General features: G+C 32.4%; 1 protein-coding gene and 1 long non-coding RNA gene across 2 annotated transcripts in view; both read right to left on the bottom strand.

Annotated features, from left to right (window-relative positions):
• Nucleotides 1-2,568, bottom strand: LOC115883004. Its single transcript, XR_004050310.1, has 2 exons — nt 1,973-2,568; nt 1-359 (listed from the first exon to the last, which is right to left on the bottom strand). It is a non-coding gene; the product is annotated as an uncharacterized LOC115883004 (long non-coding RNA).
• A 1,979-nt stretch (nt 2,569-4,547) lies between these two features.
• LOC115882970 (WD repeat-containing protein on Y chromosome-like) overlaps nt 4,548-16,765 on the bottom strand; it is a 30,870-nt gene continuing 18,652 nt past the window's right edge. The window contains exons 7-12 of the mRNA XM_030901238.1: nt 15,666-15,854; nt 15,090-15,278; nt 12,676-12,905; nt 10,158-10,352; nt 9,056-9,197; nt 4,548-4,891 (exon numbers count right to left, since the gene is read on the bottom strand). Coding sequence (XP_030757098.1) covers nt 4,658-4,891; nt 9,056-9,197; nt 10,158-10,352; nt 12,676-12,905; nt 15,090-15,278; nt 15,666-15,854 — 1,179 coding nt within the window. The 3' untranslated portion in view covers nt 4,548-4,657. The remainder of the gene's footprint in view (nt 4,892-9,055; nt 9,198-10,157; nt 10,353-12,675; nt 12,906-15,089; nt 15,279-15,665; nt 15,855-16,765) is intronic.

Raw genomic sequence — 16,765 nt, 5'->3', positions numbered from 1 at the left:
TTTAACTCGTTACTGTCTTTATTATAGAGTAAGTATAATAATGGTAATGGTGACTATACTTTATTCAATGGAAATATGCACCAAATTCAAACAAATATAAAAGGCATGAGTATAAACAGTATTACTACAGTAATATTGAACATTGGTTCAAAAATATTACATTAATATAATACAATATTACTGTAGGTATTACTGTCAACGTGCAAGCTTGTTTGAAGCTTGATGTATTTGTATGCGCTTGGTACATCTTGGCGTTGGAAAATGTATAGAAAATTATTAAGAAAAACTAGTACGTAATGGGGGATATCTTGATATACAGAGTGGTCGGAATTGTATTCAGGAAACTTTGGCAGCATAATCTGCAAATAAAATCAGTAAAAAAAATAGTATAAATTTATGTCCTAAAATGCTTCGTTTCAGAGATACAGAGTGTAGAAATTTCATTTTTATTTCGCTTTTTTCCAAATAATTTATGAAGAATGTATTGATTAATTCGTTTCCAAATATCTTGAGAACTATACTTGTGGCGAGTGTCAACAAGAGACCTTATTAAGTAAAAAACGTTGGAAATGTAAATTTTTCTCAGTAGTTTTATATAGATACAGACAAAAAGTATTACTCTTCAAATAACTTAAAAAATATGTAGGTGGCGCCCCCTATTAGTAAAAGTCAAATTGACATCTAAATCTAATTTTTCATGTCAAAAAACTCCCAAACGCCAATTTTCGTCCAAATATTGACGTCACTTCAGAAATTATTTGGAAAAAAATCGAAATAAAAATGAAACTTCTACACCCTGTATCTCCGAAACGAAGCATTTTAAAAACTTACAAGTTCATTTTTTTAGAAAGCCAATGCAACATTTCTGAGTTTCAAATAAAGATAAAAAACAGTAAAACATATAATAATAATATGTAAATTATTTTCTTGGATACATACATATATGGCAAATAATAACAGATTGTTTTATTAAAGATTTACGTTTTGGTTAATTCTAAAACTATCTTCAGATTATATGTGATATTACTTAAGTGATATTACATTATAAAAGAAAAAATGAAAATTATACCTTATAATCGAAAAAAAACGGCGTCAGCGATGGCTATGAAATGAAGATCGCTGTCATTTTATATGTAAAATTATATGGAGTATGTATCGATGGTTTTTTCCAAGCCAACTGGACGCCGTTTTTTTCGATCATACGGTATTACAAATTAATAATAGATTAACAGTCGAGAAAAAAAAAGAAAAAACTCTAGGTAAGTACTGGATAAATTTTAAAATGGCATATTTATTTTATCTTTGTTTAATATAAAAAAAACGAAATATCTACCTGGTTTACATAACCCTGTATAATTTGTGAAATAATAATGGACAAAAATGCAAGCGGTAAGAAAAATATTTACAAAAAATATGTACTTGTTTACATTTCTGGACCATTGTTCGTCATTTTTGTTATCATAATGGTGACCCTATCATAAAAACGTAGTTATTTCTATACCTGATGTGAAACTATAGGGAAAAAGTAATGTTTGTAAAATATTTTAGTCTTGAAAAAAAATAAGGAATGTTTGGTATTTTAAAATGTTTGGTAGCTTGTAATTTTTTCGACTTTCTCGATTGTTTATAGTTTATAATAAGCCTTAAAAATTGTTGTTTCATAATGGAATATCATTCTGGAATTCCTGTATGTTATTTTAGATTCTAAGGATGGTTTTAGAATAAAAAGAAACACATTTTTCATAAAAAAAAGCATTAAATTAACCAATGCCCAAGAAAATAATGTGTCTACTTCTTATGTACTTAATAATGTATCTACTCGTTATATTAATAACGAGGTTAGTAAGAACCTTTACGTAAATGATAAATATAAAAAATACAGATTTTCCAGGGTTTATAATTTACTAAATTATTATCTAAATAAGCGCCTTTCTACAACGCCACTGACGCCAAAATAGTAAATTTGACTTACCTGTGGAATGTTGTTCCAGGACTTAAATAGTCCAATTTCTTACAAATTTGGCACTGACGAACCATGTTTTATAGTTTTTAAATAAAAAGTAATCAAAATAAACACTAAACCGACACTACACACTAAGAAAATCGAATCCAAAAAATACAAAATCAAAACATCCAATAAAAACAATAAAATAGCCATGGAGAAACTGTGACAACAAGGTTTTACGACACGTGCTTTACTCTACTATGGCTCTACTACGAGAGAATAAAGAATGAACAGGCGACCCGGCGATTGATGGGTGTTGCCAAATTGTAAAGAATTTGTCATTTTTAAATAGTCTCCGACTTATAATTTAGTAGTATAGGGACTATTTAATACATCTTTCTACTATTAAACACTACTTTATTAAAATACAGTTTTAATATCTCAATATATGTGTATAACAACAAAAAAAAATATTAATAATATTTTAGACGTGACAACATAGGCTGGAGGCGAAAGACTCAGACGGCCGAGGTCAGCTGCACCCAGGAGTAAACATGTTTACAAAAATTAATATTGGACCGCGCTTAAATGTAAATAGTGTAGTCTATATTTTATTCTAAGTCTATGGCTATAACTAAATTTAACTTTTCTAACATGTCTTGAAAACCGTTCTCTAAAAAACGTAACATTCACCGGTCAACGTATCCTCGAAAATGTATGGCCAAGAAAGGTTGAACCAATAATCCTACACGTTTTTCTTCATTTGAAAAATTCATATTTACAATTTTTGTTTATTTTAATTTACAAAGATTGGATTTGACAACTTCACATTTATGAGAGCAAAGACGATTAAACTTGTTTCCATGGCTAACTAAGTGAAATTGTTTAAAAATGATTGAAGAATTGGTGAAAAAAATGGCGCTTTTTATGAAGTCATGGCCAGCTATGGTTTCCATTTAAAAAAACATATATTTTTGTCATATATCAAAAATGACAGGCTTTAGAAAAAAATCGGAGGACACGGTCTCATTAAGGGTGTGATTATCTACAACTTTTATCTGAAAACTTTTTGTCTAAAATAGCTTATAATGGAATTAGAGACAATTTTTAAAATAGCTGAAATTTTTTTTTTTAAATATCTAGTAAACCATGAACTTTTTCAAAAATTTGAAAGGCGAATATTTATGACCCCACAAAACTGCATTCTTTTTCCATTTAACCGACTCTCTATCTCCAGTAGTTTCCGAGATACCCATAGAGAACATCGTAGGAAACTCACCCTGTATAAAACAAAAATATAGAAATAATAAAATGTTTACTAGTATAATTATTTAAAGAAAAACATTTTCAAAGGTAAATTACCTAATAACGTTTAAAGTGATTAAGTTAACATAAATATATTAGTATGAGAGCTAGCAACGTCGAAAAAACAAGTATTTTAAGATATCTGGCTTTTTGATATATCTTTTACTATGCTCTCTAGAACAGCATGCGGCGCGTCTGGCTGCCGGTAAACGTTGCGTTCCCTACTGCGCATTGCGCATTGAAAGAAGATCCTATATTTTTATTAGTCCTTTAAATTCTAGTATTGAATATAAATCGAACATGTTTCCATAGCGCAGTGCGTAGAGTTTCCGACCACGAACCGTTGATTCAGAGTTCGAATCCGGATCAGGTCAAAGACTTTTTATTTTATTTTCGTTTATAATCTGATAGTAAAGATTAAATTTTTTTTTTGAATCACCAGATTTATTTAATACTTTACTATCAGAATAGAAACGAAAATAAAATAAAAAAAGTCTTTGCCCTGACTCGGAATCGAACTCTGAATCATCGGCTCGTGATCGGAAACTCTACGCACTGCGCTATGGAGACATGTTCGATTTATATTCAATACTAGAATTTATAGGACATTAATAAAAAAATATAGGATCTTCTTCCGATGCGCAGTAGTGAACGCAACGGGTATCGGCAGCCAGACGAGCCGCATGCTGTTCCAGAGAGCATAGTAAAAGATATATTAAAAAGCCAGACGTCTTAAAATACCTTCTCGAAAACGTGTCTAGCTCTTAGACTATATCTATATTTCGCCGAATAGAAGTCGATTTAAAAAACGATTTTAAATATCATATATCTTATTTTTTGAAAATATGGAACATATTTCAAAGGTTTTCATACTTTTATGTTGTGGAGTTCTTTTAAGGATGAGATTCACATATAACACATTTATTAGCCATAATGTTTATCGGCTAATTACACTACAAAAACAAACTTTCAAAAAGAACACAAATCTAAAATATCGTCGGAAATTAAAATATAAATTCTATTACCACGGGTCAAACAATATACAAAAAGCACAAAAAATAACATTAATTAATTTTTTTTGTTAAAATATGTTTTGACTTTTCAATGTCAAAACATATTTTAATGTTTCCCTGGTTAATTAGTTATTGAAAATAGTAAAACGAGTTAAAACTTGATAATATTTTTTTGTTTTTTTTATTCTCTCTAAAACGGTATCGAAATTTGGAAAAGTATAAACGGAATTAACCATTTTAGAACAAGCAAAAATTTTTATGAAGAATGCATTTTTCCCAAAAAGTAAATAAATAAAAAGTGTTTCCCCCTGTACAGACAATCCGGGGACATACTGTAGTTAATTTTAAAATATTCCTTTTAAACTGTTATAACCTCTTAACAAAGTAATGCTTCCTACAAAGGAAACTCCACGATGCTGCTCCTATTCGATTTCGACCTACTGCTCGACGGTTCAGAGAAGATCTCGTCTTTATTCGACGCATTCGCCAGTAGCTGCTTAATTTGATCGGCGTATTTTTTACTTTTTTTCCTGCTGGGACAGGAAATTGATTGCGGCAAACTGAGTTCTTGGATATTAGCGATGTCCAGTGCCAAGTAGGGCGCTCCCAGAGCAACTTTTGCCTTCATCTACAAAAAAAATGAGATTATGTCAAATTGGAATACTTATTCTATAATATATTAATTATTATAATTATTAACAGCATGACATTAACATTCTCTGTTTATAAACTTGGTGCATTCTCCGCCGGTGTTGCCACCATCGGAGAATATCGTAAACAACTGATATATACAAATACACGGGTTTAAGTACCGAGTATACGAAAAAAATATTCTAAAAGTGTTAGGTAGTATAAAGTTCTAAAAATAAATAGTTATTTTTTATACAAGACGATAAATTAGTATTTTATCGTCGACCGAAAGAATTAATTCACGAGCGATGAAATCGCAAGTGAATTAATTTCGGGAGATATAAAACAATATTTTTTCCGTAGCGAGTTACGTTTCAAAAAATATTCAGAAATTATTATTTCAAGGAATTTATTACGAGTAGAAAAAATATTGTGCTGGGTTGGCCTTGGTTTCTAAGTAATTTGACAAATAAATAAAGCTGTCTCTTTAGTTGTCAGTTTTGAGTCAATATTTTTTAATTCTCTTTCGTGTCGATTGCTGATTGAATTGGAGCCAGAAATTGCTCAAAACGAAATAAGTAAATTACCAACAGATATTCAGGCTGAGGTGTCAAACGCCATATCCAAACTACTTCCATTTAAATCCCGAATAACTTATGAAAAGGAATACAAAAATTTTCAAAAATGGAAGCAATTAAAAAACGTGCGAAAAGAAAGATCAAGTGAAAACCTTGTGAAAACGTACTTTTAACATATTTTTCTGAAAAATGAAAGAAAATGCAGCTGTCCAGTTTATGGTCGTACTACTCAATGCTAAAAAGTACAATACTGGTCAATGAAAACATTGATATTTCAAGGTTAAGGATAAGCTATACCGGTTAAATTTCCGTGGTAGTATAGTAACATCTAAACTTTGTAGATATAGCAAGCTCATAGCATAGATAAATGCAACAAGTTTAGATTGGAAAGCCCGTAAAAATTTTAGGTCGCAAAATTATTTTGGGTCGCGACCGTTATACGCGATCTGGCGCTGCTATAGCGGTCGCTAAGAACAACAGCAAACAAAAACAGAAATAATTTTCACTTGTCAAAGTCAGAATCTTCAAAAATCATAATAATCTTTCAAAATCTAAACCGCTCTCATTAAAGAAATTCCGAAAAGTGTTTATAGCGTTCATTTTCAAAGTAATTATTGCTATCTTGTGAGTTTAATTCAAGTTTTATTTACTCCAACTGGTGATAATTGTGAAAAAGTGGCATTAAAAACTTAAAAAGCTGTGCTGTGAACTGTGAACCATGGGGGTGACGTAAACCGGAAAAATGGAAACAGTTGTGGCGCAGTTCTACCCAGGCAGAAAGCATGGCCTTCTAGACTGTCCTAGACAAAAATCTGAATATTTCTATATGATTTCTGTCAATTTCTGCTACGGAACATTTTTATGCACGTCGGCGTCCTGTTCTTTTGTCTTATGTCTGTGTGTCAGCGTCAGCTCCCGATGCCTCTGGCAAGGTCGGGCGCCATTTTAATTTTTGCCGTTTAGATTTGATTGGAAGTTTGTTTCTGATATTTCGGCTGAAATTTATAAGTACAAAGATGTTTTTTGATATAAAGTTCCTTGTTAATACTTTAATAAAGTATATATGATATTAATTACATGAAGAAAATGATGAAATTGACGTTTCTGCGTGTAGTAGGTATGGGCCATATTATATGTAAAAATAGGTAATATATTAACTGTTTTTATATTTTTTTAGCTTTAAACCCAAGGATCTTGGGATATTCTTTGCCAAGGATTTTTCCGTATCTCTACTTTAAAGACTGATCGGTGATTTTGAGCAATTGAAAGCAAGTTATACAGGGTAAATTATGATTATTGAACTATTATTAGCCTACATTAATTTTCTACAAGATGAACAAAAATGCGTAATTACATATCACATAGGTACCTATTATGTATTTTCATAGCAATAATGCTATAAATCTATGTATGTAGATTATTTTTAAAATACAAATGAGGTATTAGATGTATATGTATCATATTTTTTATTCATTTTATTTTCATTCAAGTCCTGTTTGATTTAATTCACAAAAGTCTTATGTACCTATATTTATGTTTTTTACATTTTTTTTTGATTCCAGGTTTTGTGTGGGTTCCGGTTGCCTTTTTCCTGCTTCCAGTTATTTAGTTTTATGCCCCTGAAGCTGTGAAAACATTTATTTATCTTCAAGTTTCTGTAAGTCAATGCACTCTGTTACTTTACTAATTCACTTTAACACAGCATCTCTGATGTTATTTAAATACTTGATATTGATATAGTAGTTTATTGGATTATAGATCTTTAATTGTGTTGATTTGCATATTTACATTGTTCTAAATTCCAAATAAATATTTTTGAGTAATTTTGTTGTATTATTTACTACTAGAAAGAGTAAAAAGTATATTAACCCTCATTTAAACCTCCTGAACAGCCCGCCATTAAAAACCGGAAACGGAAATAAATTTCATAAAATTGAAATTGTCATGTCTATGTCATGTCAAATGTCCCAGCCGCCATATCTGAAAATTAGTTACCCAGGCAGCCACGCTGTTTCCATAATTTAACATTGACTTGACACTTCTTCTTGTATTTATTATTTTATGCTGTGAACTGCAAAAACCATCGTGGATCGTGGCATAACGTCGGTTTCCAATGTTTCATAGGTATTTAATACATGCGTCCTTATATAAAATAAAGCTTCTTGTATGCAACACACTGTATTTTATTTATAAAATTAAACGAAAATAATAATAAATTTGAATAAACAGTATTTGGCGATATAATTCCGGAAAAAGCCGAACCGCTCCAAAATTTTCAAAAGTTTTGGGTCGCGACCGTTGCAAGAATAGCGCCAAATACTGTTTACATTGTCCTTATGGGCACTTTCCAATCTAAACTTGTTTCATTTATCTATGGCTCATAGCTTTCTTGAAGCTGTCATGTAGCGGTTACAAACCGAAAAAATCTAAAATTTTAAACCCAGAATATGTGAAATTTCTTTGCACTGCATTTTTTGCATTTAATCTACCCTTGCGGTTAAAATACTATTTTATCTATGTACTATTTTTGATAGATATAAGGCAATTTTAACAGTTGCTATGGAACTATGAAAAAAGTAAATATTCTATTTTGATATCTTCATGCAGAAGGTCTAACTTGTATCATAATTTATTATTCCAGTTAAAAAACTTTTTAGATGAGTTCAACAACTGTAACGAGCATAGTTTTACGCACGGGTTTTGCTAGTGGGGTTATAATTGGGGCTATTTCGGCTATAACGAAATTTTTTAAAGGTACATAATTATAATTTTAGTGTCCATAAAACATTTAATCACTAGCTGATTAAAAAAAGTATACCATTAATATGCAAATTATATTTTATCCTCTCATAGTATATGACTGTTTAATTTTTTGATTATGTAACGAGCACTTTGTTTACCCACTTGTTTCGTTGAACTGCTTGAATCCATTTTTGCTTTTGATCAAATCGGTGTGAGAAACTACAAATAATGTTGTTTCGGGAGAGTTGAATATCCGAGAAAGATGAGTTATTGAATGTTATTGCACCCAAAAACGCCCCTAATTACGCTCTCCTTTACGTGTTAACCATTTTTTCGGCAATTTTATTAACATTTGAAATTGTCTCAACACAACACGACGCCTAGTTCGGATTATTTTTCACTTATTTTGTAATGGAATTTTTTACCACCCGAAACAGCGTTACATCACACAAACCTCGTACCTCAATGTTTTATAGTTTGAATAACTGCACTAGCAAAAAAACTAAGAAAAAAAAAGAAAATACTTAAATATTATGACAAAGTTACGTTTATTACATTTTATTCTGCCGTATACAGTGCTGCACTTGGAATTTTTTGAAATCAACTGAAATGCACCAAACCTATAGATAACGTCAAATTTAAATGTGTAATATTCCAATGTGTTCATATGTAGTGTTTCATAAACATTGTCATAAGCAATACCCTTAAATTTCCAGGCTGTAAGCTCTTATAAATAATAATTCATCTAAGCAAGAAGTAGTTATGCTTTAAACATAATTTCATGTCAAAACAAAAGTGAAATAAATGACTCCTTAAGTCGTATATCATTCATAAACCTCTACCTGCTCTTTTTTCGATTCCAAAATAGCTATCTTGTAATTTATGTCGCTCCTCTGATCCCTCTCCTCCAGAATGTTTTTGTCTAAAATAAAACTCAGCTCCTCTAACTGCTTTTTCACGTTGGCGTTTAATTCTCGATCAAACCTGAAATTTTACCTTTTATTTATTATAGTAATAAATAATTATTTTCATTTGATTTATAATTAATATAAATTATTTGTCTAATTTAACTAAATAAATGAGGGACTTTGTACAATCGGAATTGCAAGCATAGTATAGTATAGTCAGTCCAATAAAAGGAAACCCTCTGACAATGACAGTTCGTATGTCATTTTCATAGATAAAGAAAATAAATTTAGATTGGAAAGCCAGTCAAAATAGAAAATTGTTTTGGGTCGCGACCGTTGTACGCGATCTGGCGCTGCTATAGCGGTTGCTAAGAACAACCGCAAACAATAACAGAAATAATTTGAGCTTGTCAAAGTCAGAATCTTCAAAAATTATAAAATCTTTCAAAATTTAAACCGGCCTCATTGAAAAAATACCGAAAAGTGTTTAAAGCGCCTATTCTCAAAGTAATTATTGCTATTTTGTAAGTTTAATTTAAATTTTAGTTACTCAAACCCGTGATAATTGTGAAAAAGTGGCATTAAAAACTAAAAACTGTTGTGAACTGTGAGCTACAAAAACCATCGTGGATCGTGGCATAATGTCGGTTTCCAATGTTCCATAGATATTTCACATACATCCTTATAAAAAATAAAGTTTCTTGTATGAAACACACTGTATTTTATTTATAAAATTAAAAGAAAATTATAATAAATTTGAATAGGTAAATAATATTTAGCAACATAATTCCGGAAAAAGCCGAACCTATCCGAAATTATCAAAAGCTTTGGGTCGCGACCGTTGCAAAAATAGCGCCAAATAGTGTTTACATTGTCCTTATGGGCACTTTCCAATCTAAACTTGTTTCACTTATCTATGGTTATTTTAATCTACATGCAGATGGCATTTTCAGTCATTTCTGGATGATTTTCATGCCGACCAGTGTTATTATAAAGTTAACTCAAATAAAGCATGTAATAATAATTTAAACATTACTTTTCAGTAGTTATGGCTTCATTCTGCAATCCCCAGTTGGTTGGAATTAAAACACTATTTTGTAAAGGTGGTGGTGGCAATATCGGGTAACTAAATCCAAGTTCGATTGATGATTCGTTGAAGTTCATTCTCACTTTGGCGATGTGATTGCAACAAGATACTAGGAGAAACGATCTTTCGAAAATGTGATGTTCTCTAAAAATTATTTTTTTTATTAGATTTTAGTAATATTCAAAGAATATCGTCAAAAAATACAATTATTAAATAAAATATTATTATGTGTGCCTTTTGTCCTTTTGAAATAAAAGGAAATTACTCATGTCAGTACCCTACAGCTGCTTTAACTCAATATCAATATTGATATTTGTTTTTTTCCTTCGAATTATTGAAAAATAAAGAATGAGTACCCATATCAAATTTATTTTAGAGCTAGATAGAGGAAAGTAGCCTAAACTGTACTGCTTTGCACAAAAGATAGGACATTTGCCAAATTTCTTGGAGTGGATGGTTGTGACTAGTGTGAATATTTGATCTCTTTTACATAATCTAAATTTCTTTCAGAACAGAAATATCATTTTTCCAAAAGTGTTGAAAATTATACGATTTGGAAAATCCGGTTGGCGAAGTCGTACCACTAGGATTCCCATATTGTACTTACCATCTGAAACACTATATGATGAAAAAATACGGCGTCCAGTTGGCTTTGAAATGACGATCGATGACAGTCCCCATATAATTTTATATACATATAAAATGACAGCGATCTTCATTTCATAGCCATCGCTGATGCTGGTTTTTTTTCGATCACATTGTATATCTACATATTCAACGATAATTTTGGAGTGTTTTAAAAAAATCACATCAGGCTTTAACTTGTGAATAAATATCATAAACTCATCTTTTGAATCATTTTTATCTCTTTTGACGACTACTACCGTTAACTCAGTTTGCAGATTTTCTTGTACATCAAATTAGTATCTATATAACATATCTATCTGCAAACCAAATGCTACACCACCAAAATCCATTAGTAGCATTTGTTATACTTACAACTCTACCGTAAGATTCTTCTATTAAACCTGCTATTTTCCTCATTTGTACTGGTACAAATACAGAGCAACCATACAGATGTAGTATTTAGGCAACATCATTGAAAATATCAAAATAAATTATGTAGCGGTGTTTTGAGACAAAGCTACATATTTATACTAAATCATACGTTTAGAGAAGTTTGAAAAATCACATGATACTCGTTAACCACCATCATCATCTTCATCATTTTCAGGTTATTCAACCATTTCCAATTATGTTGTAGCCTCTCTCGCATATTTAGATACTCTCTTTGTAGTTGGGTCGACTGTTGTCTATTGTTGGCTATGCGGTCCCTGCTAATTTCCTAATATCATGGTCCCATCCTAACTCGGTAATAAATATCATAAATTCATCTTCCGAACCATTATTTTCATCTGCTTTAACGACTACTACTGCCGTTCTCCCATTTTACCTGCAAAACCTTGTCCTACCCTTAAATCAGTATATATGTGTAAACATTTCTGTCTCTACAAACCAATTGCTACACCTCCAAAAGCCTCTGTGGCATTTGCTATTTGTACAGGGTGGCTCGAATTCGACGCTCATCATTGGGATTTGGGAAACCGTAAGAGATACAGGATCGGTTCAATGGAGGCAAAGTTGCGCAATTTGATTTGCTCAATAAAATGCCGTATTGCATTTTTATTTTTTTATTTTTTTTTTGCATAAAATATTCTGGTGATGGAGTCAATATTTAATCACACAGAGTTATAGAGCAGAAAAAAAGGCCATAAAAATGTGTTTTTCATTTTAAGTTATCTTAACAAATAAAACCAGGAAACAATAGAAAACAAAATTGAGAATTCCGTTTTTTTTTCGAATATATACATATATTCGGAAGTATTCGGATTTTTTCAAAATGCAATACGGCATTTTATTGAGCATCAAATTGCGCAACTTTGCCTCCATTTAACCGATCCTGTATCTCTTACGGTTTCCCAAATCCCAATGATGAGCGTCGAATTTGAGCCACCCTGTACAGCTTTACCGTCGATTCCTTTATTAAACCTGATGCTATTTTTCTAAACCATCCTTGTACAAATTTAGCAACCACACAGAGGTACTGTTTAGGCAACATCATTGAAAATAACAAAATAAATTATTTAGCGGTCTTTTTAGAAATAAGTTGATGCATAATTTGATTAATTAATAATGAATGCTCTAATTTGAGAAAAAATGCATATCATCAATTACACAAAATACCGTTTGAAATTGTAAATCAGTATCAATAACTACTCCTAAAAACCTCTTACACAGTACTGCCAACTCTTTCATTCGTTGTTGATCGCTCCGATAGCCTTAAGGCCAAAAATAAACAATTCGGGAAAAAATCATCATGTTAAAAAAAATATTTCCAGAGGAATAAAAATTTAAAAGATATTGTATATGATGCATTTAAATTATGTTTATAAAAACCATACTATACCTGAGCTTATCATTTTTCGATTCAATTTTCTTTTCATCTATGTCGTTTATACCGAAGCATTCCTTTTTTCGTTCCGCATCATCTCCGCTTCCCGGCTGTTGTCTTTTGGGACCGGGATAAATGCAGTTTATTCCCCACTCTATAACTTTTCCATGAATAGCGAAGGAAGGGAATTTGAGCTTGAGCGTCTGCAGGCACGAATATTCTTTTAAATCCCATATTTTCACAATCTAAAAATATATTTTACACGTCTAAACCGGTCATAAATTATCAGGAGTTTGACGGCTGCAAAAAACAACGTTTGTTTGGAAGATCTAAAAGAAATTAATCAAAATAAATAATATAGTGAGCTAAAAATGTTAGTTACATTGTTACATGGATAAATATTCACCAATTACAATCTGAGCAAAAAAAAATCTGGCCAAAATAGTAAAGACAACGTAGAAGATAGAATGAGTAAGGTGGAATGAAGGGGGGTTAATCACCGCGACATTAAAGATCTATTGTGTCCCCCTTTCTTGAGATATAACTCATCATACAGTCTATAACTCATCATAAATGAGGATGTGGATCATCCTGTTGTAAGGGGGGACAAAGTTTTTCCCATCCTTCTCTGACAACAGATGTTCATCCTCCGAGGAGTGAGCATCTACCTCCTACGCGGGTATACACCCTTCCACGGTTGGAGTATAGCCCCCTGTGCCCTTCACAGTTGAGGAGCTTGTCTCCGGCTGAGGTACTTGTGAGGTAGAGGCTGGGGGATCTGTCTCCATCTTGCATCTCCTAGAGGAAGGGTCATAATAGTAATATTTAAGATTATTTCAGTTAAAACAAGTCACAATAGGCCCTTTCTTCTGCAAGGTCATCCCAGTAGGCCAGTGTGAAACCAGTGTTGGGATGACAACTGCAGTCGATCTTGATCAAAAATTGAGGAAAATAATGGTATAACTTATGTAGTATACACACGTGTAGTAAACCGATCAATTATGAATGTCGCTTAGAATTAACTAATTATATATTTTTCTTGTATATTTTCGTTTCCTCTACTTGTCAAAAATAATTTAGGTAGGTCAATTTGACTTACGTGCTTCATTAGCTTATCTGATGTTTATGTTATTAAATAATTATTATAACTTACCTATTTTTATTAGAATTATATATTTTTTAAACAATTATAATAACTACTAACATTTATTGGCCATCATTAACCTGGAATGGGGGTCCTCCAACGGTCTAAGACACTCGAAAAATTTTCTCAGAACTTACGACCCAGAAAAATCAAAGATTTTCCTTGATTTATGTAAAAACAACGGATTATCACGGGGTTTCTAACAGGACACTGTATCCTCAATGAACACCTCAGTAGGCTGAAGCTGAGAAACAACGGCAAATGCAGATTCAAAAAAGGTAGAACAAAGACTCAAAGTCTCGGTATCAACGTTTATATAATATTAAAGAGTGGCACGTGTTTCGCTCATACGAGCATCATCAGACCTAACAAAAAGAAAGAACCTAAATAAATAACAAAAAATAAAAAGGTCGTCGTAACTTACAAATACAGTTAAAATTAATCTACACACACGTTCACATTTCACATGTAGTGTGTAGATTAATTTTAATTGTATTTGTAAGTTACGACGACCTTTTTATTATTTGTTATTTATTTAGGTTCTTTCTTTTTGTTAGGTCTGATGATGCTCGTATGAGCGAAACACGTGTCACTCTTTAATATTATATAAACGTTGAGACCGAGACTTTAAGTCTTTTTTCTACCTTTTTTAATTTAAACCAGGTCTCTTTGAGAAGAATGGACGCCCTCCTTAAAAATGCAGATTCTGTGGGGAAAATGGGGAAACACCAGAACACCTTATCACTAAGTGCGCCGAGACGACGACGACCGTTCGTGCTATGAACTTTGGTACGGCTGATGTTGAGGATGGAGAGCTGGCCTCTATGGTGCCGTCTCAGATACTGGCTTTTATTAAACCTCCGAGACTGTATAATGAGTAATAGTAAAGACAACGTAGTGTAACTCGTTATAAGGGGAACACACAATAGATCTGTAAGGTTGCGGTGATTAACTCCCCTCCTAAACATTCTTTATTCTACATTCAACAATTATTGGCAACGTAAAATAAAATAACAATTTATTGAGTCTACCCTACGTTATATTTTTTATGTTTTGAATAAAATTAGAACGACACCGATAAACCAGATTTTAAGTCGGCCATTTTAGGTCCCCATAGCGCTTCACTAAGTTTTTTGATATGTTCTTTCCTTAATCTTTTACTAAAAGGTTCAAAATTTAGCCATATTTTAGTATTAAGTTGATTGCTCACCAAACTCATACCAAATTTCTTTTTTCTATTTCCATTTGGCCACACAATAAAATAAAGAATTATACGGTTACTTACTCCGTCCCAAAAACAGCCTATGAAAATTTCTTGCCTATCTAATACTTTCAAATCGACAACTTGACAACTATGTTCCTTCACAACGTAAATAGCTTTGGATATTAGAAAATTCCACAATCGAATAATGCCATTGAAACTTCCAGTTATTAGAATTTTATGTTGGGTACTCATTGCAAAACAGCCGACCCCCTAAAAAAATGCTGTTATAAAGTCTGCTGAGTATATTCCAGTATACAGGGTGGTCCTTAGAGAAGTCAAAGTAACTTATGCAAATATTTTCCGGGCCACCATATAAATTGTTTAGAAACATTTAATGCTTATTACCAAATAATACAATTTTCACAATTAGCTATGCGTCTTTATAAATTAAATTTAAACCATAAATACAATTTTGTATAAAATTCCATGTTTTTCTTTTTAACTTCACTAAACACAATGGTAGGTATAATTGATAAAACCGCAGAAAGATAAAACTTCCAGTATATTCGGTAGTTTTTAATCCATCTTACCTGACAGGTAAAACGTTATGTGTAGACGAAGCTTTAATGATACACTAAAATTAGTACTGATACTTACTTTAGGAATTTTGTAATAAGCCGATTTCCTTTTGTTATTTAAATATTTTACGACAACCGATGCATTGCTATCTTCACTGGATGATAATAGAATATTTTTTTCTGCAAAGTATTCAATATGGTTGACTCCACTCTCATGAACTTTTCCATAATTTTTTACTGTAACGTAATCTTTTTCTTTCAGAAAATCCTAAAACCGAAAATTAATAAAATTATACCTACCAAATATGGTACCTACCATTAAGACGCGTTTATAGAAGTCAAATGAATTGATCAAATCACTGAACGACAAATCAAGTCTCAATTGACTATTGTTTAACTTTTGGCATGCAAGTGGTGTTTGGTTTGGTTCAAAATGCCGGCCAGTAGATAGTCAGAAGAAAATGCTGTGAGGTTTATTAATATTGTTACGTTTTTCGTCGGTTCCGTGTGGATAGAAAGTCACAATTTATTTAAACACGAACCAAATGAAGGGCATCAGCAATCGTGGACGCTTCTTGATTTGGCAACGCGTAGGCCTCGACCCATTTGCTGAAGTAATCCATTACTACCACAATGTATTTGTTGCCATCGTTAGTCTCCGGGAAAGGACCAGCCACGTCGATCGCTATTCGTTCGAAGGGACTACCAACATTGTACTGGCGCATAGGGGCTTTACCACGCTTTTGTGGCCCATCATTAATGGCTGCGCAAATGTCACATTTCTTACACCAGGCCCTCACATCTTCTTTGCAGTTCACCCAGTAGAACCGTTCACGCAGCTTGCCAAGTGTCTTGGTAACACCAAGATGTCCACCGCTGGTTCCATTGTGAACTTCCGCCAAGACTTCCGGGACCCTCTTCTTTGGAATGACGATCTGCCCTTCTCTCTTCTGGTCCCTCTGGTCTCTCAATCACACGGCGAAGTAATCCGTTATCTATTACCAATGAATTCCACTGGGACCAGTACGACTTCACGTTCGGCGAATATCTGCAAACTTCCTCCCACGTTGGTCTCTGGTCCGCGTTTTTCCAGTTAATCACCAAGCCCAACTCTGGATCACTGATTTGGTCATTTGCAAGATCTCCGGTTTGCCAACTATCACCAACCACAGTCGTCCT

Source organism: Sitophilus oryzae, unplaced genomic scaffold, assembly GCF_002938485.1.
Source record: "Sitophilus oryzae breed Bouriz unplaced genomic scaffold, Soryzae_2.0 scaffold_1801_pilon_pilon, whole genome shotgun sequence".
NCBI lineage: Eukaryota > Metazoa > Arthropoda > Insecta > Coleoptera > Curculionidae > Sitophilus > Sitophilus oryzae.
This window is presented reverse-complemented; position numbering and strand designations above follow the sequence as displayed.